We start from the raw sequence: 26,562 nt of genomic DNA on the forward strand, positions 1-26,562 counted from the left end.
TACGCCAATGTATTCATTGGCATCCTACAACCGAGCGCAAAAGCTTTTAGCCGCGACTGTGGTTTTTAAAACGATCCTCCCGCAGTCGGATCTTTCATCTAAGGTGGACGAAAATCACACTGTCTGTGGAAGCCTTGACTTGTACAGATTTGAGGAGGTAGGTAGGGAACTTGGATTTAAAACATTTAAAAAGTACAGCTAAAGTGAATTCAAGGTTTTTTAAACTTCATCCTGAAATGTAACAGCTAAGAAACTGCATGGCTGCAATTGTGTCTGATCCAGCTGGAAACTGAAAATAATGGAGACAACTCATATCTGTGCTTGTGGAATAGTTTCGATTTTACAGCCTCTGTGATAGAATGAATCTGTGATATTATGAAATCATGTCCTGACAACACAAGAAAGGCTACATTTTTCCACTTTTTCCTGGGAAATCTCAGATTGTTCATATGCAAAACATTTATCCAGTGAAAACATGTTCAGTACTGGTATTTCTTGGAACTAATACAGAAGAACTTGAGCATAGTAAGAACTTGTAGATGGAGATGCTGCCATAGTTCTGGTGCCAGCTGAAGCCTCTGGTGCTGGATGCGAGAAGAGGTCAAGTTTGTAAGCGTCTCATATAGCCAGAGTCCCCACCTGGCTCTTCATTGTCAGTGCAGTCTAAAGCTGCTTCTGAAGCTGCTTCTGAAGCTTCTTCCTCACCGAGTGAGTGCAGTATGGAGGAAACAGGACACGTGTCTCCTGCTGAGTGGAGCTTCTCCTGGTTCTCCATGTCTTCAAACCTTCCAAGTCTTATTGAGAGCAGGTTGACATCCTGGATGTCTTCTTCTTCACCCAGGTCTTCCTCATCATCATCCACACAATGATGGCTTCTGGAAGCTGAGATGAAGAGCTCTGATTGCTGCATGCAGAAGTCAGTGTGTGTCGATGAACAGGAGGAAGAGGACGGGAGGCTGGTAGTGCCTGCTCTCTCGTTGTAGGCACTGCCGGAGCTCTGTGCACTGTTCTCTGCTGCACACTGCTCCACACTGTGACCTGGGGAGGACGGCCTGGACGGAGTGGATGGTGTGGAGTTCTCCTCAGTGTCACATGGCTTCACATTCCACAGGTATGACAAGGACGTTCTGCAGGGGGCCACCATGTCTTCCTCTGTGTGATTTATGGATGCCTGAGTAGATAACACACAAATTCAGTCAAGACAGAATATTACAGGATCTACAACTGACAGAACAGACTCAGAAAGAAGCAATTCCTCATTAGTATCAGTAGTATCAACTTCCATCTCACCAAAGACCTCACTGGCTGTTTAGAGAGCTTTGGATTTCGACAACATAACTCCATTCCTACACATTTTAGTAACGGACACATTTTGGACTTGATCTGTTGCTCTCATGTCTCAACATTACAGCCGATGAACTCCCCATAACTGACCACTTTCTCCTCTAATTTTCCATTAAACTAACTTTCTCCATAACTAAGACACAATGTATCATATCATTCCACAAGTCCAAGAACATCAACCCTCCACTTCAAATATCAACTCCCTCCCTGACTCTCATAACCTCTCTGATGAACTGGTTTCTCATTACACCACTGGACTCCACAATATTGCAAATTCTCTCACTCCATTAAGAACCAGACCAGTCTTCTTTTCCATCTCCACCCCCTGGTTTAACCTCGACCTTCGGGTTATGAAAGCCAAAGGTGGGCAACTTGAGTGGCTGTGCAAAAAAACAGGTCTCAGTATTCACAAAGAAATGCACACCAATCACATCACATCCTATGAGGACTCCATTGTCTCCACCAAAACCCAATATTTCTCCAATATGATCTCAGCTAAAAAGGAAACACAAAAAAAAATCACAAAACAAATACAAAATCTGTTCTCACTCCACAGCAACATCACTCAACCCTGGACTCCCTCCACCTGTACACAACCTCCTTCTGCAATGCCATCATGTCTTTTTTCACAGATAAAATCCACCAAACACCCTGGGGGACTCTGGAGAGATTATATCTCTGGTTCGGTCCAGGAGTGGCTCGGGGTCCCCCCAGAAATGCTGGAGGAAGTTACGGGGGACATAAATGGCTGGGCTTATCTGTACTGCCAGTGAGACCCCAAGTAGCTGGTTCTTTTTGGTGGAAAAGACCCTAATGTAAACCTGAAATCACTCATTATTATAGTTGAACTGTTTTTTTAAAAACTATAATCTTAAGTAGGAATCATAAAATATAGATCTTCAGCCGATAATATGAGGAAATTGTTACATTTAATTTGGATGAACTAACCCTCACCTTGTCTCAGCTATATCACTCAGTGCTCAAAAAGCAGTTGATAGGGTGGAATGGGCCTTTTAATATGCAACTCTTTCAAAATGTGGGTTCGGTGACGGTTCCTGCAGATGGATAAAAAGCCCCGGTCCCACCGCACACAAGTGCCGGGACGGAGCGGAGCAGTACGGAGCAGTACGGAATAGAGACCCCGACCGAAATTTTGGGTCGCGTCCCCACTGCAGAGAGGAGCGTGAAAAGTGGGCGGGGTTATGAGCTCCGCAGAAATGTGACATTATAACAGAAAAGAAAGTCGTCAGATGTAGATCGTATGAATCCTCTGTTGTTGTTTAAATTCTCCACTTTGCAGCAGTCATTTTTTGCTGCGGAGAGCCGCAGCGCAACTTCCGTGTTTGTTGTGAGAGAGCGAACGCTCGGCCACTTGCCGGCGACTTGGGGCGACGTGCCCCGCACTCGAGCGCTCGGGTGCGGGGCAAGTGACCGGAGCGTTCCCCCCGGTTGGCTGAGGCACAGACATGGGAGTCTGAGCTTTCTGCTCAAACGCAGGAGGCTCTCCACTCCGGCGCTGATCGCGGCAGCTCAGCGTTGGAACACGGAGGCGCCGAGCTCCGAGCTCCTTTTCATCGCTTCCGCGGTCCGTCCCCGCGATAAAGCGCTACTGACCGCGGCTGAACAGAACGCTGACCGCCTCTGGGAAGCGGAGCTGCCGGAGCACGGTCAGCGCCGGAGACGAAAGCTCCAGACTCCGGTGTCCCGGACGCGCATCCACGCCACGGCGAGCGCTATGCTGCAAACAGAAAACTCCAACGTGATGCAAAGTCCCTCCCCCCGGTCTCCCCCTGCCTCAAGTCGCTCTTTCACAACAAACACTAAAGTTGAGCAGCAAAGAAAAGAAAATGAAAATAAAAATAACCAGAGCACAGCTGACCACACTGACAGCAGAGGATTCAGCCGGTACATTAACATATTGAGGGCGTGTCGTAAATCACTGACCAATCAGCAGACAGATACATTAACATATTGAGGGCGTGTCGTAAATCACTGACCAATCAGCAGACAGTTCCTCAAACTCAGACCCGTTCCATGGTCCCCGGCATAATTGGAGTAAATTACATCTAACACTATGGGGTAAATGCAATAAAAATGGTTGTGGTACAACAAATAAATTATCTAACAGGTATGATATCCACATCCATTCCAGAACAATTATTAGTGAGATACAGTATGATAAAATGATGAAACCATTTCTTTGAGATGGGAAAAAAACTCAAATTTGTTTGGACAAATTAAGAAGCCCAAAAAAAGATGGTTTCTATTATTGTCAAGCATAAAATATTACAGTGCTGCCTTTGAGATGTCCATGCTTACAAGACATTGGGATGACTGGTGCTGACCTAGACTGGGTCCTGATAGAGTGGCAGCCTTTAAACCTATTGAGGTTCTTTCACAAACTGTTAAAAATGGAGAAAATAAAATGAGGATACCTCCTGCCAAACTATTTTTGAAGGTAAAATTTCTCAATTTTTGAGATGTAACATTCCTCAATATACTCATAAATATGCATCCATATAGCAAAACTCAAAAATAAAGATAGACAGACACCATGTCTAGTGGGCTCAGAGGCTTAGAAAAGACATCAGGATAGTAGATGATTTATTTGAAAATGGCAATGTTCTTTCATGGACTCAAGAACATTTTTCAATTAGAGGGCAAAGGCCACTTTTGGAAATACTTACAAATCAGATACTGTATGAAAGAAGTTGTTCCTGTTGGTCAGGATAGAAGCCCGGTCGAATGTTATCTACATCTATCCAAAATGCATCATAAGGCGTTGGGATGGTATGATATGTGTCCTTGGATGAAAAATAATGGCTGTCATAATGTCAAGAGGATATGGGAGAAAGATCTGTCTTGTAAACGTTGGAGGGGGTTCTTTCCAACACTGAGAAGAAAGAGAAGCCAGAGGCAAATTTATTCAATATAAGATCCTTCATAGATATTATTTTTCTCCATCAAGACTCAACAGAATAGGCTTTCTAAACACTGATCTGTGCTGAAAACGTGGGGGGGGAAAGTATGTGGAAAAAAAGGCAAGTTTATCCATGCATTGTGGGATTGTTCTAAAATTCTCCCCTTATGGGATTATTTGAGCAAATGGTTAAATTGTGAGCTTCCCAGGTCAACAAGACTCTGTCTCCTTGGAGAAAGAACTGTGGTACCTGAGTTAAACAAACACATTTTTGGAATATTGAAAACTGACCTGATGACATGTACACGCACCATTCTGAGGTGTTAGAAGGAGCATAAATCCTCACACTGAGTATGTGGAAAACACAAATAATGGAGACAGTGGCACATGAGAAGATGTTGGGGAGATTAAACTGAAAATATTATGGCAGAAAAATGGGTTTGTTTTCGTCAACAGATGTGTTGATTCGCCTATCTTACCTGTTTACATGCCTCCCTGCCTTGTTTATGTTTTGTATTTTTATATTGTTTTTTACCTCCATTACCTGTTGCTTCATGTTTGTTTGTATATTTTGTTTGAAATATTGAAAATACAATAAAACTTGGAATTATAAAAAAAACCTTTATTCTTTTATTTTTATTTCATTTTATTCCCTCTCTTTTTTTATGTATCACATACTGAAGTTGTTTAAGAAATGTAATTGATGAGATCTACATGGTATGAAGTGAAAAACAGGTTTATTTAACTGATACTGTACCTACAAACCAAAATAAATGCATTTTATTTCACCATGAAATAGATTTACAGTAACATAAACACTTTGTAAATAACTTTCATCAACATGCGTCACTTACCAGGACTGAGGGCAAAGCTGTGTTTGTCCGAGAGATGAAACCGGTGAGGACGAGTATGGACACAGAGAACGCTGCAGCCAGCACCACCACCACCACCACCACCACCACCACCAGCAGGCACAGCAGCGCTGCAGTCCCAGACTCTGAGCAGAGACATGGCAGAGCAGGTCAATCCAGAGACCCCCCCCCCAGACACAGCACCCCCCTCAAGGATCAAAAATGTGGATTGTTGCATTTAAGACGCGGTTTGCGAGTAGGACACACTGCTGCTGATATTGTTATATTGTTATTGTTATTCTTATTAGTAGGGATGAGCGTGTGTGTGTGTGTGTGTGTGTGTGTGTGTGTGTGTGTGTGTGTGTGTGTGTGTGTGTGTGTGTGTGTGTGTGTGTGTGTGTGTGTGTGTGTGTGTGTGTGTGTGTGTGTGTGTGTGCAGTTTAGCGTTATCTCCTCTGTGGGCGAATATCATATTGGCTTCAAAATACTATAACATGATAGAGCAGACTCTCCTTCTCAAAAGTTCTGTTCAACTTTTTCACAAGTCCAGCATTTTTTTTGTTTGTTTTTTTTTACTTAGACTTCAAAGACGCCGAATCCCGCAGCCTCCTCCTTGTGGCTTGGAGCTCATATTTCACCCAATAAACTTGCTCAAATGTTAATGAACTTCCATCAACACGGAGCTACAGGTCTTGTGCTTTGAATGAGGAGCTAGTTTTGTTTGAATTTCCAGTAACAATTAATTGTTCAGGAGGTAAACTTTGGGATCGGTCTCATAGCAGCCTGGTGAGATGCGGGGGCAGCGAGTGAGCAAGCACACACACACACACACACACACACACACACACACACACACACACACACACACACACACACACACACACACACACACACACACACACACACACACACACGTGCGCCTCTATATTTCTCTGACTACAGTAGAACCTGTGAGGAGTGGACCTGGTAAGAGCGACAGGTTGTTGTGCACGGATATAAGTTTCAACTATTAACACACTGTGATGAGGGGACAGACTGCCAGACGAGGACAACGGGCAGGTTTTCCTGGAAAATTTCCAGCTTAGATGGCCAAAATACTTGGGTTTGACCAGATTATTAGGCCACGGGTGATACACGTGCCTCCATGCACTCTGGGTTCACTTCCATGCGCGCTCCATAACGTAATGTAACGATCCCGAAAACCCCGCAGGGGGTTGGAGCCTAGCGCACAGGGTAGATGACGAGTTTGACGTATTCAACGTGACATATTCAACTTTCACTTTCATTTGAGAGAAGAAAACATAAGGCCTGTGGGCTAAAACCGATCATAAGAGGCTGGTCCCACCAAGCAAGGAGGTTTTATACATTATATACATTTTGTGCAGAATGTGTCATCAGCAAACACTGCTTGAAAAAAACAACAACAAAATAAGTCCTTACATAGCAGATATTCCTAAGGAGGAGCAGAAGAGAGCAGGAGGAGTAAGAGGTAGAGCAGAACAGAAAGCAGAGGAGCAGCCTAGCAGGAGGTGGAGCAGGACACAAGAGGAGGAGGAACAGAAGGGGGAGCAGAGAAGCAGCCCAGCAGTAGGAGGAGCAGGACAGAGGAGGAGGAGAAGGGGGATGAGGAGCAAGACAGAGCAGAAGGAGGAGAGGTAGTAGAATAGAGCAGGAGGCGGAGGAGGAGAACAGAGCGCAAGGAGGAGGAGGAGGACGGAGCAGGAGGTGGAGCAGAAGGGGGAGCAGCCGAGCAGGAGGACAAGCAGGACAGAGGAGGAGGAGGAGGAGCAGAAGGGGGAGCAGAGGAGCAACCCAAGACAGAGTAGAAGGAGGAGGAGGAGTAGAATAGAGCAGAAGGAGCAAGACAGAGCAGGTGGGTGAGAAGGAGCAGGTGGAGGTGTGATGTCGTTCATGAAGTGATCTGCACTCCCTCACACACACATTGCACGGACACAACATGAACACACACATGTTAGTATTGGTAGGGAGCAAGCTTTTTGCTGATTATCCTAGGCTAGTTAGCTTAGCAGATTAGAACGTGAGATAAGACCAGATTCCTGCACAGGGGCACCTGAGGCGTAACCTGTGTGATTTTCAGGTCGATAACAGGTACGAGCCTGGCATGCTAACAAGTTTGTTCAAATTGAGCTGATATCTGGGGGACGGCCTAAAGGGGGGGCTCGCGTTACGGATCACTCTGTAATTGGTCGGGTCCTGCTAGGTTAGTTAGCTTAGCCGATTAGCATGTGAGATGAGAGCTGATTCGAGGTAAAGGACACATGGGAAGTAACCTGTGTAATTTTTTAGGTAGATAACATTTAAAGGAGGCCATGAATGGGCCCGAAGCCATGATTGGGCCGACCCCGACGGGCCAGGGTGTGAGGTCCCGACCAATGCTGCTTGCAACTTTAATTTTATATGGACCTGTGTCTACAAAAAAGGTTACATAACTGACCCATCCTACTTCTAGGATGCGGAGGTCTGGCCACATCAGACGATGGATCCAATTTGCTTAAAATGTCTGTGTAAGAAAAGAACTAAAAAAAGGAGAAGAGCGTACCTGCAGAATGGACACCTGGGGTCAATGCACACACAGGTCTGCTGAAGTTGGACTTTGTTTCCTCCAGGATGTCCCAGAAGCTCACCGAGATGCAATATCGTCGCCCAGGAGTCAGATCTTTCAAAATCTCTCGCCTCAGAGACTGATTTTTGATGAAAAACTGCAATAAAAACATGTTAAATTAATAGTGTGGAATGCACTTCTTGAAGCTGCAGGAGTTTTTTCAACTCGGTATATGCATTTTAATGTGTTGCACTTGCGTCAAATTACAACAACCAATGTACGAACCCTAACCACCAATTTAGTAACCCTTACCATCAATGCACGAACTCTAACTACCAATATACTAACTATAACCACCAATGTACTAAATCCTTACCATCATTGTACTCAATACAACCACATATGTACTAACCCATCACTATACTAACTATAAAACTATAACCACAAATGCACTAACCCTAACCATCAATGTACTAACCCCAACTATCCATGTACTAACTGTAACCATATTGGTGGCGGCGGCGGCCTCTGTCCCTCTCGTAAGATGATGGGCTGCACCAGTATTTATTCTCAGGGTATACTTCCAAAGTCTCTCCCATTAATGGGTAACTCGTGAGACAGCAATGGTTGATTTTGGAGTTCTTTTTCAATGTTTACAATGTAATATGGCTGGTGTCAAACTACAAGCAGAACTTTTTCTGGCTTTGCTTCAGTGATAGTTTCCATAGAGAACTGACTTGACAGATGATCATCCTTGCTGATTGTACCCGCATGTGCATACTCATTCATGATTAATGGGAGGATGCAGTGCATTTCGATCCATGAGCTTGATATATATGGTGTGTTCTTTGAGCTCAATCAGGAGTTCTCAACCTCCTTGACCTCTGACCCAGTGCTATATTGAATCCCATTGAAATATTAACACTTTAATGTCAACTGATCTGAGTCTTGGTTTGATGTGCATTCAACAACTAAATCAAGTCCACTTAGATTAACAAGGTAAACCCTTGTAAAATAAATGATATGATACACTGTGTTGGGATCTCACAAGACCACAGAAAGTTTGTTCATTTCTAGGGAAAGACAATTTTCATTTGTCATGACACACAGTCATGACATATGAATTCGGACGCAGGAATGTGATTGACCATCACACCCAGTGGGGGGGACCTTTTGCCACAGCAGATCCTCCCCCGCTTTCTGCTCAAAAGATGCTTCCCCCAGGCACTCAGCCAGTCACTGATTCGTTGAAGCTCTCAGGTTTCGACACCTTCGAATCCACAAACTTTCAACAAAAGACTGTAAAAGCAGTCTTGCAAGAGAGTCTTGCAGTGAGCCTTCTCCGGTGAACACCCAGGAAGAGCTGCTTCCCAGCAGCTCCGCTCACCCAGTGTTAGCATACAGCTAACATCAGAGGCCTGCAACCAGGGGCCTTCACTCCTCAACTCCTCTGCTGACCCGACCACGAGGGTCAGACCTTCCCCAGACCAAGAGATCACTGCCCAGAGTCTGCTCTCCCAACAACCAAGGAAAACCAACCGGTTCCTCCAGGACCGGACCAGGGAAACGACGCCTCACAGAACTTCTTTGTGTTTTCCTCAACAAGCAGGAGAACCATCACAGACCTGAGCGACCAGCTCCTCAGTCTGGACAAAAGGAAGAACCAGGAGCTGCAAAAAAGGACTCCTGAAACATCAACTTCATCTTCTTCTCCTCAGCCTGCAGAACCAGCAAACCACAGTTAGCAGGAGGTGCTAACTACAGGAGAAGACACCAGCTTCCCTCCACCCAAGACAACAACCGAACTCCTTCCAAGGAAGTGATAACAACAACTGGGCATTACCTGAGATTAGTTAAATCTGATGCTATGCATACAACTGTTTAACTTTTATGAAGATGTGTTGATTCTCTCAATCCTACACATACCCCATCAAAGACAACATCACACAGAAACTGAACACCATCTGACGACTCCTGACATTTTACAATCAAGTCGCATTCACATAAACTCATTCTAGAAATCGGCTTCCAACATAGACATGCAGAAAGCAGACACTAAAGACTAGCGTCCATGTTCCATTGTTCTCTTAGCACATGGTAAGGCCCAGGACAGACTTCCTGCTCTATGATAACCTCCATTTGGAATGTAGTTTCTTGTGATCCGCCATCTTGTTTTGTAGATCCATTACAGACACACACCCTCCACCTCTCTCTCTGCACACACACATACACATCGACACATAGGGCTGGGCGATGTATCGAGTTTTTACAATATATCTATATATTTTCAAACAAGATATGAATTAAGAAAATATCGTAATATCGATATAATTTATTTCACGTTAAAATTAGCAAACTCCGCTTATTTGCTGTGTTCCTTGATTCTCGCCCGCCTCCCACTTCCTCTCCACACTCACACAAGCTATTAAACCCCTCCCCTTCCTCCTTCCAAGACGCGATTGCCCTCTCACGCCCACTACACTTTCACTGACTCAATACAACAACAACACACTAGCAAAGATGGAGTCTGAATGTGCCACCGGCGACACGTGTGCTAGTGGCCAACTACTTGTAAGTAAAACGCGAAATTCTGGCTCGGTTGTGTGGCGGTGGTTCGGATTTAAGCCACTGGACAAAAAGCAGGAGAATGTGTTTTTGTAGGGAGTGTCAGAAATCCGTGGCTACAAAAAGTTTGAGCACAACGAACCTATTCCACCACCTTCAACAGCGGCACCCAATACAATACGAAGAGTGCATAAAACTTCATGGCACGACAGTGGCAGTGCAATCCACGTCCCCAGCACTAAAACAATGTACACTGCAAGCTTCGATTTCACGGGTAGTGCCTTATGAGAAAACCAGCAAAAGATGGGAACAGATAACCAGAGCAATCGCATATCACATTGCTAAAGATCTAGTCCCCATTTCCACCGTCGAACGCGACGGGTTTGTTCGCTTCATCAAAGTCCTCGACCCCAGATACCAGTTGCCAAGCCGGGCATATTTTTCACGAGAAATGCTGCCAAAAATGTACGCCGAAGTGAGGAAGATCATTGCCGCACAATTAAGTAAAGTCACTTACTTCGCGCTGACCACAGACATGTGGTCTAGCAGGACCACCGAACCGTACATGTGTGTGACAGTCCATTACATCGTCGACTGGGAATTAAAAAGCGCCTGCCTGCAAACAAGCTACTTCCCTGCTAATCACACGGGAGACAACATCGCCGAAGCTTTGCAAGACACCCTGTCCAATTGGGGGTTACCGTCAACTGGACTAGTTGCAGCGACAACGGACAACGGAAGCAATGTGGTGAAAGGCCATTGAAAGCAACGAGTGGCAGAGGATGCATTGCTTTGGTCACAGACTTCATCTGGCAATCGGTGAGTGCAATATATTGTAATGTTTAGCCTAAGTTACCGAAAGACCACCAGGGCTGTCTGTGTCCCGCTCCATCACACATGTATAGGCTGCTACACTCACGCACATACGGGCATTTCGCGCACCAACAGTACAATAACATTGCTCGAACGCATAGGCCTACCTATTACATAAACACATTGCACTAAAACAATTTACTGAATGAATGGGCTAAAATGGCTGGCCTACTTATTGATGTCCTCACACAATAGAGTTTGTGTAGTGATGTTTTTTTTGTAAGTTTTTTTAAAAGTTCTATTTCTTCAGAACAAGTAAAAGTAGGCTTTGATGTTGCTAAAAACGAATATTGGCTGTATTAAAAAAGAACAAGACAGTATGTCAGGAATGTGAATAAAATATGTGCTCTTATGGAGTGATAGACAAAGATGACCTCTAAAATACAGGCCTACTAGTGTGTAAATGTCATTGTAGGCCTACTTGTTACAATGACAATAAAGGACTTCTAATCTATCCAATTTGAAAGATGTTTCTTGAAAATATCTATGAAAATGCAAAGCACAAATGCATTATTAACTAAATAGCTGTATCATAGAGATTAACACAATACTAACATTGGTCTTAATGTGTTATTCATGAACTTTGTTTGTATTTCACAGGACATGGGATGGATGACCACGAGCAACGCATCACCCGGGCCATTTCCATCTGCAAAAAAATCGTCAGCAGCTTCTCTTACAGCTGGAAGAAACGGCGAGATCTAGCTGAAGTGCAGATTCAGCTTAATCTGCCAGGTCACCAGCTCATTACAGAGTCATCAACACGCTGGGGGTCGAGGCTGCAAATGATCCAGAGAGTCCTGGAGCAGGAAAGAGCCATTGCCAAAGTCTTGTCTACTGACAAGAAAACCAGGCATCTCATCCTGACCTGGCAGGACATTGAGGTCCTCGAGGCTGTGCAAAAAGCCCTGCAACCACTGCAAGACTTCACAGACGCACTTTCAGGCGAGAAGTATGTCACCATCTCTTTCCTCCGACCTGTGTTGCACCTTTTCAACACAAGCCTCCTGTCCCCTACTGAAGGAGATAGTCAGCTATGCAAGGCAATCCAGAAAACCATTCTGGATTACCTCAACAGCAAATATGCAGATCCATCCACCAGTGGCCTGTTGGACATCTCCTCTTTTCTGGATCCCCCGTTCAAGGCCAGATATATTCAAACTGACAAGCTGGATGCCCTCAAAGACAGAGTCATTTTGGAGGCTGAGCTGTTGCAGGGAAGTCTGTCAGTGGAGAATCAAGACACAAGTGTAGCTGATCCTACTACACTTGAGTCTGCCAACCAGGATGCAACAGGAGCAGCAGGAGGAGCAGCAGCAGCAGCAGCACCGCCATCCAAGAGGAAGAAAACGCTGGCAAGTTTCTTCAAACATCCTCTAGAAACCAGCAGTTCAATCTCAAAGAGGGAGGCAATTGAAAAGGAACTGTGTAGCTTCCTCCTAGCGCCTTGCCCTGACACTGAGGCCAACCCTCTCAACTGGTGGAAGGAACATGAAGCTGCCTTTCCAACACTGGGACGCCTGGCAAAGAAGTACCTCTGTGTACCAGCAACCAGCTCCCCTTCAGAAAGGGTTTTCAGTTGCAGTGGGAACATTGTAACCTGTAAAAGAGCCTCACTGAAGCCTGAATCTGTTGATAGGCTAGTTTTTCTTGCAATGAATATGTGATGTGTTGAGCAGTGTGCCTGCTGCAGTTTTTGATCTACCTCACACATGCTGGCAGTGCTGAAGTTTTGGTGGGGTGGCGTCGTGTGCAAACGAGAATAAATACTAAATATATATGCATAGGTATATAACACATATCAATTAGAAATAATATGTAAAACTACATTGTGCAAGATACATTTTCTCCCCAAAATTCTGAAATCTCATCCATGGACGCTGAGGGTGCCGTCTGTGGATGAGTTGTCCAGGTTTGCAGCTTTATGAACGACTTGTCCGGAGATGAGTCGTCCACGGACGAGTTATCCTAGAATCGCAGCTTGCTGGGCCTGGGCGCCCACCTCTGCAGCGCGCTAGGCCTGGGCTGCCACCTCTGCAGCTACGTGGGCTTCCACCTCTTGGATTATCTCAAAGTTGGCTGACTTCTACATCACTAACAGCAGCTGTGAATATACCAGAATAAAATGTATATAGAAGAGATAGGGAGCCAGAAAGAGGTGGAGGTGTATTGGTTTATGTTAGAAACTATTTTAAATGTGAACCAATAAGTTGGCCATTATAGGTTAAAGTTGAACGTATTGGTCTGAATATAACACTGTCTTCAGCAATATGTTTTACTGTGATATGTATGTATCGTCCCCATCTGCTGAGGACATTTTTTATGATCAACTTGAGACCATTCTAAAACACTGCAATTGTAGAAGGGAAATCATTTTAATTGGGTGACCTTAATATTAACTGGGACAGTAAGCCAGACAGAAAAATGTTTAAACAAATCGCTGATAAGTATAATCTAACACAGATGGTAAATGAGCCTACAAGAATAACAAATATGTCCAAAACAACAATTGATCTAATTTTTAAAAAATAACCCTGAAAGAATTGTGACAACATTTAATCTCCGACCTATCTGGTCTTTCTGACCACAATTTAATTTTCTGCTCAAGAAAAATTAAGAGGCAGCAACCAACCACAAGCAAAAAAGGTAGATCCTGTCTTTTTATACCAAAATATGTACAGCAACATTTCAAGAATGTACTTAAGCAATTGAATTGGTCTAATGTTTTGGGAAAATATGGACATTGAGATCTGCTCTAATAACTTTATCAAAAGCGTCAATGACATTTTAACCCAGTTTACAAAAGAAGGCAAATGTAAAAAAGCCTACAGACAATCTTCCCTGGCTTGATAGTGACTGTAGGAAACTGATGAAAGAATGGGACAGTGCCCTTAAGAAATCATTGAAAACAGGACTTACAAGTGATGGAGACATTTTTGCATCACTTCAAAACAAAGTGATAAAGCGAATGCGTAAAACAAAAGCTCTTTTTTATATTGGCATTATTAAAGGGGCAAATGGAAATGGAAAAATAATATGGGAAAATCTAAATAAACTCTTGGTGTGTAACAATCATGATCATCTCAGGAATCTGCAGTTCCAAGTAAATGGTACACTGACTGATGATTTGGGCAAAATTGTCAATATGTTTAACACATTTTTCAATAGCTCAATTGAAGAATTGACAAGGCATCTTAAATGTCCTGATATCCCATGTAATTCTATAGATGTCAGTAAACCGATATTTAGTCTACAAGAAATCTCTGTCCCTGAGGTCATTAAAATAATAGCAGCTTGTTAGAGCTTTTTCAAAAGCAAGGGACATATTTGGCCTAATAAATCACTTTGTGAAGCTTCACAAAGAGGCACTTGCAAGGCCAATTACAAATATGATAAATCAATCTATTAGACAAGGAATAGTGCCATCATTATGGAAGATTGCCAGAGTTACCACAGTATACAAGAGTGGTGACCAAACAAAACCAGAGAACTATCGTCCAATTAGCATTTTACCCATTAGTTCAAAAATTGCAGGGAAATGGGTTGCTGCGCAACTAAATACTAGTCAGACCTCGCTCCATCCAATGCAGTTTGTGTTTAGGAAGCATCACTCCACAGAGACAGCCACTTGATATTTTCTAGAAAATGTAAAACATCTATTAGACCAGGGTGGTTTTGTGGGTGCTGTGTTCCTTGACCTGAAGCAAGCATTTGACACCATTAATCACAAGGTTTTAATTGTGAAATTAACCCATTTTAATTTCTCTAACAGTGTCCTCTGCTGGATAAAATATTTGTTGGGCAGAAAACAAGCAGTAAAAATGGATAATTCACCATCTACCTTTCTTGCATGCACAGCTGGTGTCCCACAAGGCTCAGTACTGGGACCAATTTTATTCAGTCTATATGTCAATAATCTACCTGATGTGTGTAAAGCTGTAAAGTAGGGATGAGCGAGTACACCACGATCTGTATCTGTATCTGTTCAACCATCTGAATGATCTGTATCCATATCTGTACTTGGGGTGGGCGAGGCCTAAACCAGAGGTGGGTTCAATTGAAACTGGGTGTGGCTTAAATCAGCACATTACTTTAAGTCTGAAATTAATATGGATTGAGCAGAAGTTGCTTTATTTATTGTTTATTTGAAAACTTTATTGTTTATTTAAAAATGATTTACACAACAGCCTCAGAATTGACATTCAATGTTTTCTTTATAAAAACACTATATACTATATACAGTATATAAAGGTTAATTTGTAACATTTCTAATATATTTATTTTCATGAACAGCCATAGACAATAAATATATAAATATAGGTTACTTTGTGTGTTCAGCTATATGTGTGTATGTGGTCTGTAAGACTTTTTTTTTGTAATGATCTGTGTGAACTTAGTGATTCTTGTAATGTGATGGCAAACAGGGAAATAATATGTCAGTCTTGTTCACTGTATTCTTCTCAAAAGCACCGCATTCAGTACGAGCAATGTTTTCCAACTGACTTTAGACCAGGAGCCAAACTAAGCAAAAGCAGCAACACGAGCCGTTTCCAGCTCTGGCTTGTCAAATGCACAGCGAATGTTATGAAACAAGTTCACCGAGTAACTTTAAATATCATACAAACTTTTTTTTTTTTTTTTTTAAATATCATACAAACTAAATAGAGGCAAGCTGCAGAAAATCTTAGGAGCAACTGTCACTCTGTGTGTCCAAGGTGCCTGCATGAGGATGAAACTAGGATTTTCCTTCAGCACGAGCACAGATATTAAGGAATTTTACTGGTATTATGCTCGTACTTGTCAAAAATGCTTTATCCGCTCATCCCTCCTGTAATGGTATATGCTGATGACACCATTTTGTATGGTCATGCAAAAACAAAATGTGAGCCGCTGCAGTATTTTCTGGTGCCATGGTGTCAGTATCCCACTGGCTCAAAGACTATTGTCCGCATCTCAATACTAAAATAACAGTCTGTATGTTTTTCTCTGGGCAGCCAGCAGATGGTGAACAACCATCTGTGCACTCTGAAGTTCCGCTTCCGGTAGAGTGAACGCTGGTGCGTTTTGCCGCCGCTGCTCTCCAAACAAAACGGAATAAAACGTTGTTTAGAGATCATTGCATGTCATGACTACACAGCGACTAAATGATTGTTGGTCCACAAGCTATAACAATGCTTGTCTGCTGTTGTCAGTCGCATTAGTGGCTGTTTTGGACATATTCTTACCTGAGACCGCTGGCTGTCATATTCCCCTCCCAGGAAACGATGTGGATTTACCAAACAATATGCTGGTTTGTTGTCATCTGGCTCATCGTGTCCCTCGTCCACTTGCAAACAAATGCACCTCTTCCAATACTCTGCTGCTGAGCTTTTGAAACTTCAGCACCATGTCTCCTCCTCTACCACCTGGGCTCGGGCTCAGCATCCCCCCTGATATTGCTTTCCAGCCCCGATGGAGATACGTCTACCGTGGAGCACGCCGTAAGTTCCAATACAATAACTCTCATACAATAAGGTTGATATTGTCCACCACACACCGCCGCTCCCACGGTGCTGCTCGGGCTATTGACCACGGTGTCCTAGCCAACCTGGCTAGGTCAGCTAACACGGCGGCGGCGAAAAGACAGCTCTGCCACCATCAGCTTCTGCCTCCATAATATTCACTCTCTCAGCAGCAAAGAGCATCTGATCCAGTGATGAGTCTGCATACAGGGACGAGGTCCTGCAACTGTCCGCCTGGTGCTCCACGAACAACCTGATCCTGAACACCGCCAAAACCAAGGAGGTCGTCCTGGACTTCAGGAGGAGTCGCACGTTGGACCCACCCCCCCTTCACATCAACGGCGAGCTCGTGGAAAGGGTCCACAGCTTCACTTTCCTGGGCACCGTGATCTCGGCTGACGTCTCGTGGTCTGGTAACACCTCGGCCGTCGTCAAGAAGGCCCAACAGCGGCTGCACTTCCTGAGGATGCTCAGGAAGAATGATATTTGCCAGAAGCTGCTGTTAACCTTCTACCGATCGACCATCGAGAGCATCCTGACCGACTGCATCCCCGTGTGGTTCTCCCACTGCACCGAGGCAGATCGTAGGAGGCTCCAGAGGGTCGTAAAGACGGCGCAGAAGATCATCGGCTGCCCCCTCCCCACACTAAAAGACATTTACATGTCACGGCGCCTCAGAAGAGCTGAGGCGATCACAGCTGACGACACCCACCCTGCACACCACCTGTTTGAACTGCTGCCCTCAGGCTGGCGGTACCGGTCCATCAGGACTAGGACCAATAGACTAAGGGACAGCTTCTTTCCTCAAGCCATCACTGCACTGAACACTTAAGAACTGCCTACCTCATACAAGAACTATCTACCTCAGACTGTGTGCAATATACTATATTCTGTGCAATAACATGTGCCTTGTGCTCAAACCGCACATACTCATTCAGCCAAGGTACCTCAAGTAGCTAGTTTTGTATTTTATGTAACTTATTATCGGTTTGTTTCTTTTAAAAAAAAATTTACCTACTGCACTAATGTCCTCACTTTCTCACTCATCTGGGTGTGTGAGCGGGTCTGTATGAGAGCTGAATGTGCATGTGAATGTTTAGGTTATTCTGTATATATGGTGTGTCTGCTGAGATGAATGCGATGCTGAATGTGAGAATGGCTGCCTGTGTTCCATTGTATGTCTACTGTGTGTCTATTGTAGCTACACCGCAATTTCGCTGTACCATGTACAATGACAATAAAGCTTCTAATCTAATCTAATGTCCTTGTTAACCATAAACTTGACTTGACATGGCAGCAGCAGCGGACACCCAACCCATGCACATGCCATTACACATGCCAGACCCGCACCTGTGGCCGTCGGGGCGGAGGTCTCGCGATGTTTCACCGCGAGAGTTGGAAAGTCATTCCTGGGCCTGCTGCCCCTGTGTTCTCTTTTGAGTACTCTGCTTTACTGCTGCCTGGACCTTCTCCTGCAGTTGTTGCCACCATTTACCACCCATAAAAACATGACAAGGACTTTTAAAACGATTTCTCTCCCCTGATGACACATTTCTCATAACACAATTATTCTTGGTAACTTCAATATTCATATGGGCAATAACGCTCTTACAGAAAGACATTTCATCCTGTTTAGATAGCTTTGGTCTGCAGCAATACATTAATTTCCCTTCTCACTGGAAAGGTCACATCCTGGATTTAGTCTGTTGCTCTGGTCTCACTCCCACTGAGTGTAGACCTCATTCACTCCCATACTCTGACCATATGCTCATCACTTTCAAAACCAGCCTCTCTCTTTCCAAAATCATCCTCCCTCGATCTATCCTCTTTCCACAAAATCAGAGATATAAACACTGCCACCTTTTCCTCTGACATTAATAATCTCCCCAGCACTAATCCCAATAGCTCACCTGACGATCTGATTTCCCATTACAACAATAATCTCTATAACCTTTTGACCTCATGTGGAGCTACAACTTTTGGAATGGACTCCTCACATGGTTTGGACCCCACTGACTTCAACAACCTACATCCCATTTCAAACCTTCCCTTCATCTCCAAAATAATGGAAAAAACTGTCACCACTCAACTCCATAACCATCTCATCACAAACGAGCAGTTTCAATCCGGTTTCTGTCCCCTTCACAGCACTTCTCAAAATCACTAACAACCTTCTCATAGCTTCCAACTCTGGTTTACTTTCTATTCTCATTCTCCTCGACCTCACAGCTGCTTTTGACACCATCTGTCACTCCACCCTCCTTGACAGACATACTCAATCGGTATAAGCCACAACCCCCTCGCTTGGTTCACTTCCTATCTTTCTGGTCGCACACAATTCATTCAACTGAAATCTCATAAGTCCAACACTTTCCCTGTCCCTGCTGGTGTGCCCCAGGGCTGTCCTGGGCCCCCTCCTCTTCATCATCTACATATATATCTACATATATATCCATTTCCACTGCTATGTGGATGACACCCAGCTCTACCACTCTACCAAGCCATCTCCATCTTCAACTTCACTGGCTTCCCATAAAACAAAGAATCAACTTTAAAATACTCCTCATTACATTCAAAGCACTTCATAACCTGGCCCCTCCGTATATATCTTGACCTCCTCTGCATCTCCACTCCCGCTCGCACACTCTGCTCCTCCGCCATTCTACAGCTCTCTGTCCCACCAGCCAAACTCATCACCATGGGGCCCAGAGCATTCAGACACTCTGCTCCCCAGCTCTGGAACTCGGGGAGAAACCATGCCATAGACTCCCTGCCACTCTTCAAATCCAAACTCAAAACTCACCCTTTCAGACACCACCTAGTCAAGCACTCACCATCCCAATGCCGTACTCTGTTGTATTCTGTTCTTCCTGCTTTAAAATTTTTTATGATTCCTGTTTTTATTGTTTTTATGACACCACTGTACAGTGTCCTTGGGTGTTCTGAAAGGCACTGTTGAATAAAATGTATTGATATTATTATTATTATCTGTGCACATCAATGGTGAGAGATTCGATGGGGTAAAACTATTTAAATATCTTGGTGTAGTCTTTGATTCCAGCTTGAATTTCCAGCATGTCAAGAATATTGAGCAATTAAGTTGTATCTGTCCAATTTCAAACATATTAGACCTTTTCTCACTACAGAATTGGCAAAGGTCTATATGCATGCCATGATATTCAGTCACATGAACTACTGTTATACCACTTGGTCTCATACCTCAGACACTATCCGGAAGCCATTAAAGTCTCTCTACAAGAGAACACTAAAAATAAAATTCTGGACAAAAAGCAGTATCATTATTGTAACATCTTAAGTAAGTATAACATTTTGGATTTTGATAGTAATCAGATATTCATGGATGCTTGCCTCATTTTAAATGTTTTAAATAAACTTGCTCCTTCTCCCTTGATGGATTTTATTAGTTAAAAAAAGAAATAGCAGTGAAGTAAACATCAGAGCATTTGTCAGAGGGGACTGCAACATACAAAGGCGCAGGACTAGATTTGGCCAAATGGTGGGGTCTATCAGAGGCACACAGTCATGGAACAGGCTACCAGCCCATGTCAGAAACTGACACCGGCATTTAAAATTGCACTGACCATTGGTTGAAAACTAACTAGACATGCACTCACAGATAGATTATTCACTTTTTTCCTTGGACCTCAAAGTCTTAATCGTAACCTATACGCAACTTGTCTATGGTCTACTTGCAATGTGTAATGTCTTGTGATTTATGTACTCTTTTGCATCGTGTCCTATTGAATGTCTACTGTACTAACCTGCCTTAGGACAACGGATGATAATTAGATATTGTGCTAACTCCGGCATATTTACATTGTTGCTCTATGCTGACATGTTGATGAATATGTATTGTCCCAATTCAAATAAATAAACAAACAAATATATAAATAAATAATGTGTCAGGTTTACCTCATGTTTCATGTCTTGTTTCCTGTTTTATTTTGAAATCACTTACCTCCATCTCAGGTTTGTCTTCTTGCCTCTCCAGCTTGTGTGCCTCACCTCGTGTTTTCAATTAACCAATGATCTTCTACTTCTATGTGCTCCCATTGTTGTGTTCACCTGTGTGTCGTCTTGTCTGTGAGTATTTAGCCTGTGTTCGCCCTTCCTCCTGTGCCAGTTCATGTCATTGTCACTATGTCCCAGCAGTTTCCTGCCTGATTCCCTGCTGTTGACCTCATCTCTGTTTGTGGATTTTCTCCTTGTCTCACCCTTTGAATACCTCTGCCTCAACAATACCCTAGGACTGTCCTCCTGCCTCAAGTCCTGCATTTGGGTCTTCCCCGTCTGTGCCAAGTTCTTGGCAGTTGCCCTGGTTCCGTGTTATAGTTCCGTGTTTGAGTTTTACTGTTATAGTCAGTTATATTTTGTGTATCCGTGTGTCTTTTCTTACATGGGATTTATGTGCATTGTGTGTAACACCCTGAGCCGAGGTAAGGTGGCAGGCGAGGTGTGATTCAAAATAAAGACATTCCTGAGTCAGGTTGCAAAGGGGCGGAAACATTCCGGAAACTGTCCATGGGAAGTTAAGCTGGGGAATTTTCAAAATTAAATAAGTATCTATAAATTAACTGAACTGAACTGTCACTGAGCTGACAATGCAGGTGGCCACCTGAATAAAATTACTTTAGAACAAACGTACTTTCAATAATACGTTTGGAAAGTCACTAAATGAGACTACAATCAAGCACAGATTGCTGTGCTTGATTATTCATAATCATGTGTCGTAGCCACAGCTGTCCTGTTTTATTCCCATAAATTCCCGTTAAATCCCATGGAAAGTTTCCAACTTTAAAAATTCCCAGAATTTGGCAACCCTACCCCTGAGCATTCCTGAGTCACCTGTTGATTGTATGTGCACTGCCGGCGCTACAATATATTACCTGACCATCTTCTTCACTAGTGCTCTCGACACGGAGCTGGTAACTCAGAATGTTGTAGATCTCTCGATAGTGTTCGTGAGGAGGTTGACGATCCACACACAGATCTCTACCGCAGGGTGTGACAGTCAACAGTGGCAGGGCCATGTGATCTTGAAGACAAACACATGACAGAATAGATACTTTAGATACAGAACATAAAATTGTGCTATTGCTACAGTTATAATTGGGAAATTGACAAAAAAAACAAAACCTCAGATTATAACATAAAATATGAAATGATTCAGTGATCAAGCTTTGATCCATGATTTGCCTCATTTTGACAAAGTAGAGAGCTGGAGATCATTGTTGATTATTGTCTTGAGGTAACAATACTAAGATCAGAGCTTCTGAACAGGCTGTTGGCTGGTTTGTAAAATTCCTGTCAAATAGATTGAGTCAATTCAAATGAGTGGCTCCAATTCTGCGTTGGTGTGCTGTACCATGTTCCACGGCATTAGTCTGGTTGCAGTGATCCACTTTGTCAGTCCAATCACGGTGTTTCGTTGTACTGGTCTGGCTGTGGTGGTCCACTGCGTTGCTCTGCTGCACGGCTGCTCTATGCATCCCAGCCAGTTAAACCGGAGTCAGAGCCCTGCTTGATCCCTTGATCTGAAGTCACGACTGGTTTCATGATGGTCACCGGCTGGTTTTGTGATCGTCACTGGGAGTCCTTGTAACATCCTCGTTGCCTCCGTCGCGTCATTGTAGCACTGGATGCCATCCTCAAAAAAAAACAGCATCTGTGCCTGATACGGGGCAGCAGATGTTATTGTGAGTCACCTCCGTTTTCTGCCAGTCTCTCCACAGCATATCCTCCTTCACTATGAAGCTCCTGAACTGAACCACAGCTGACTGGGGTTTTTTTCACAGCCTTTGCTTCTAATGCTTGGTTTTCCCAATTCAATCCTGAGCTCTCCGTCACTGGGAAGGTCAAGTGTATTTTATCAGGTTGGTCATGAACGGCACTATGTCAAGCCCATGTTACTGTCTCGATCAGGCTTCCCCAATTCCCGGGCCTCGCGGTCCGGTGTCCTGCAGGTTTTCACTCTCTCCCACCTTCAGCACACCTCAATCTGATGTTGACGTCATCATCAAGCTTATAAACAAGCCAAGTAACCAGGCCCTTATTGCATTCAGGTGTGTTGCAACTGGGAGAAACCTAAAACATGCAGGACACGGGACCTCAAGGCCTGAAACTGGAGAAGCCTGGTCTAAATAGAGCTGCTAAGGCTGGTTTAATTTAGAAAATCATTTAACTGTCTAGATAGAGCTACAAAGGCAAGTTTAATCTCGAAAATCATTTTACTGTCTAGATAGAGCTGCTCATGCTGGTTTAATCTAGAAAATTATGTTCCTGTCTTTTGATAGAGAAAATCATATTACTGTCTAGATAGAGCTGCTCAGGCTGGTTTAATTTGAAAATCATGTTACTGTCCGGATAGAACCGCTCCGGCTGGTTTAATGTAACAACAGTTGGAAAATATTTGGATCAGTCTGAAAACTGTAAATAATATATGTCGCACTAACAATGGTATTGTATGTTGCCCCCCACCCATCCTCCGACCCCCCATTCTCTCTCTCAATCTTCTCTCTTCTCTCTCTCTTTGAGCGTTTCCACCTGGTTGGGTACAGTAGCCATGCCAACTTCTAATAAAAGCAGCAACATGGGGAGACTCTTAGTCTCTTCCTGTTACAAGAGCAAAAACTGTTCTGAAGGCTCTTAATCACATCATATTGTCTTCCCAAGCTGCCAAACAGGATAAGGGGGAGAAAAACCCAACTTTGACCAGCGCTGTCTCTGTGCTATGATGATGTGCTCTGAAACCTGACTGGAAAAACTCAAATAAGTCATTTTTGCTTAAAAGGTCACAAAGCTGACTTGCAACCACTTTTTCTAGGATTTTAGAAATAAAGGGAATGTTGGATATTGGCCTGCAACTTGCCAAGACACCTGGGTCAAGGGTGTGTTTTTTAAGAAGAGGTTTAACAACAGGAACCTTAAAGGCTTGTGGTACATAACCCTTTATTAGAGATCGGTTGATCTGACCTGGTGTTGATGTACTAATCATGGGGAAAATATCTGTGAACAGTTTAGTGGGTATTGGGTCTAATAAGCAAGGTGTTCGTTTAGATCATGTGTCAAACTCAAGGCCCGCGGGCCAAATGTGGCCCACCACGTTATTTTATGTGGTCCACAAGGGCTTAAAGGTCTGATCGTCGTAAAATACATATCGTATTGTTTTCAAAAGACGCGCAGTGCACGTCTTGGGTGTAAGCATCTCTTGGGAACAATAGGGTAATTACATGTGCCTTTGTTTACACAGAAGTAGTTGTACACTTGTACATGCTCACCGTCTGGACGCATGTCTCCCCAGATGAGGGACAACCGCCTGTGAGAAACTGCACAAAGCGGCGAGCAACAAACCCCCCTTGCACGCGCGGTGTTGAGGCACTGACACGGAGGGATGAGTGCCCAACAAGGTGCGCCACACGGTGGGTTGAGAGGGGGATGGGGCAACTGCTCCCTCCAGCCGCAGCGCAAGCCCCGGGTGGAACGGTGATAAGACTACAAACAAAAAGCTTAAGAAAATGAAGCTGACTGTTGTTTATGCACTTTTGCACCCACAAAATACTAATACTAAATATGTAAACTTGCAGTTTTGCTACAATCTGACACATTTACAGTTTGTACATGATTGTTCATTAATTTGTGTTGTCCCAATTAAATGAATAAATAAATATATTACCCGTGAAGATTGCAGAGTATAAATATCAATGGAATTTTCAACAAGTAGAATTGAGAAATATAAATGATCCCAAAATGTCCATGAAGGGAAAAATTGATGCAGATGAAAGGCTGTTTCATGAATGTTGGGAAGGCGAATACGTGTTTGTGCTTCAAGGAGAAAAAAACAGTTCGTGAGATATGTCAGTTCTCAAAGAGACCAATATAAGTCCACATTTTGACACTAAGCAGAGTGAAGTATCACAAAGTTAGACTTAGCATCTAGCAAATATATACATATTTTTATATCTATGCAAATGTGATATTTGTAATATGAATAAGTCAGAGTTAATTAAAATTGAGGAGTAGTTGCATTTATTTTACATATTTGTTTCCATTTAATTACATTTATACGGTCTTACAGTTACATTTGGCCCTTTGAGGACAACAACCATGATGCTGATGTGGCCCTCAGTGGAAATGAGTTTGACACCCTTGCTGTAGATGAAGCCACGATTGAGGATAACTCAAAGAGCCCTATAGGGTGGAAGCTGGATAACTCGAAATCAGGCTCCATTAATAAATCTGAAGATGTGGTTGATCGATCTGCAACTACATTGGGCAGTGAATCTTTAATTTTATCCCTAACAGTTAGAATTTTGTCCTTAAAGAAGTTTACGCAATCATTACTGCTCAAAGTTAAAGGGATATGAGGTTCAGCAGAGCTGTGAATTTGTGTTTGCCTGGCTATAGTACTGAAGAGGAATCTAGGATTGTTCTTGTTTTCTTCTATTAAGGAGGTATAGTAGGCGTTTCGGGTTGTGCTATGGGTTTTTTTTTAATAAACTAACAAACTGTCTCTCCAGGCCGTTCGAAATACTTCTGAGTTAAGTACTTTCTTCGCTAATTTTCGTGCTGGTTTCTTTAAAGTTTGCAAATTATCATTATACCATGGAGCTGTCCATGGTACCTCTGAGTTGTTGCTTTTATCTTCAAGGGGGTAATTGAATCAACTATGGAGCGAAGTGAAGCAGCTGTTCCATCTACAACCAAATCAACCTGAGGAGGGCTAAAGTGTCAGCTGTTTACAGCTGTATCCACAGATGGAATTGTAGTCAATATTGATGGGAGTACCTACCTGAATTTGGCTACAGCATTGTCTGATAGATATATCTTATGTTTTAATATGTTTTCAGGGGTTATAAAGCCAATTAATGTAAATTTGAATATTAGGAAGTGATCTGGCAACAGAGGATTGTGGGGAAAAACCATTAATTGATCAATGTCAATACCATAAGTTAGGACAACATCAAGCATGTGATTAAGATAATGAATGGGTTCATTGACCTTCTGCAAAAATCCAATTATGTCCAGTAATGAGCTAAATGAAATGTTACAGGACAGAAGAGCAGTGCCTGCTATTAGCACAACTCGTGGAGGAAAATAAAACCATATTAAGAGGCAAACTGGGTCCCGGGATCACTGCACAAGGGAAGAGGCAGACCTGGGAGCACATTGCCCAGCAACTCAATGCGTCGTTCTCTCTCCTTGTACACACAAGTGACGAGTATGAGAAGCGCTGGTACATGCTGCAGTCAAAAGCGAGAGTGGAGATTGCAGTATTCAAATGGTGTTCTTCTCAAAGAGGTGGATGAAGTAGCATACAGGACTGTCTCAGAAAATTAGAATATTGTGATAAAGTCCTTTATTTTCTCTAATGCAATTAAAAACACAAAAATGTCATACATTCTGGATTCATTACACATCAACTGAAATATTGCAAGCCTTTTATTATTTTAATATTGCTGATTATGGCATACAGCTTAAGAAAACTCAAATATCCTATCTCAAAAAATTTTAATATTTCCTCAGACCAAGTAAAAAAAAAAAAAAGATTTATAACAGCAAAACAAAATCAAACATTTGAAAATGTCAATTAATGCACTCAGTACTTGGTTGGGAATCCTTTTGCACGGATTACTGCATCAATGCGGCGTGGCATGGAAGCAATCAGCCTGTGGTACTGCTGAGGTGTTCTGGATGCCCAGGATGCTTCAATAGCAGCCTTTAGCTCATTTGCATTATTGGGTCTGGTGTCTTTCAGCTTCTTCTTAACAATACCCCACAAATTCTCTCTGTGGTTCAGGTCAGGGGAGTTGGCAGGCCAATGGAGGACAGTCAGTACACCAGTTACTGGTGGTTTTGGCACTGTGGGCAGGTGCCAGATCAAGCTGGAAAATGAAATCATCATCTCCATAGAGCTTTTCAACAGAT

General features: G+C 43.2%; 1 protein-coding gene across 2 annotated transcripts in view; it reads right to left on the reverse strand.

Moving 5' to 3' along the window:
• Nucleotides 1-203: 203 nt before the first annotated feature.
• crfb2 (cytokine receptor family member b2) overlaps nucleotides 204-26,562 on the reverse strand; it is a 73,231-nt gene continuing 46,872 nt past the window's right edge. The window contains exons 1-5 of one of the 2 annotated variants that reach the window (XM_080498251.1): nucleotides 22,004-22,306; nucleotides 21,525-21,673; nucleotides 7,676-7,835; nucleotides 5,119-5,261; nucleotides 204-1,171 (exon numbers count right to left, since the gene is read on the reverse strand). In XM_080498251.1, coding sequence (XP_080354377.1) covers nucleotides 602-1,171; nucleotides 5,119-5,261; nucleotides 7,676-7,835; nucleotides 21,525-21,673; nucleotides 22,004-22,127 — 1,146 coding nt within the window. In that variant the 5' untranslated portion in view covers nucleotides 22,128-22,306 and the 3' untranslated portion in view covers nucleotides 204-601. Of the gene's footprint in view, nucleotides 1,172-5,118; nucleotides 5,262-7,675; nucleotides 7,836-21,524; nucleotides 21,674-22,003; nucleotides 22,307-26,562 lie in introns of those variants that run through there. The other variant, XM_080498250.1, reaches the window with a different exon arrangement.

Source organism: Blennius ocellaris (genome assembly GCF_963422515.1).
Source record: "Blennius ocellaris genome assembly, chromosome: 6".
Lineage (NCBI taxonomy): Eukaryota > Metazoa > Chordata > Actinopteri > Blenniiformes > Blenniidae > Blennius > Blennius ocellaris.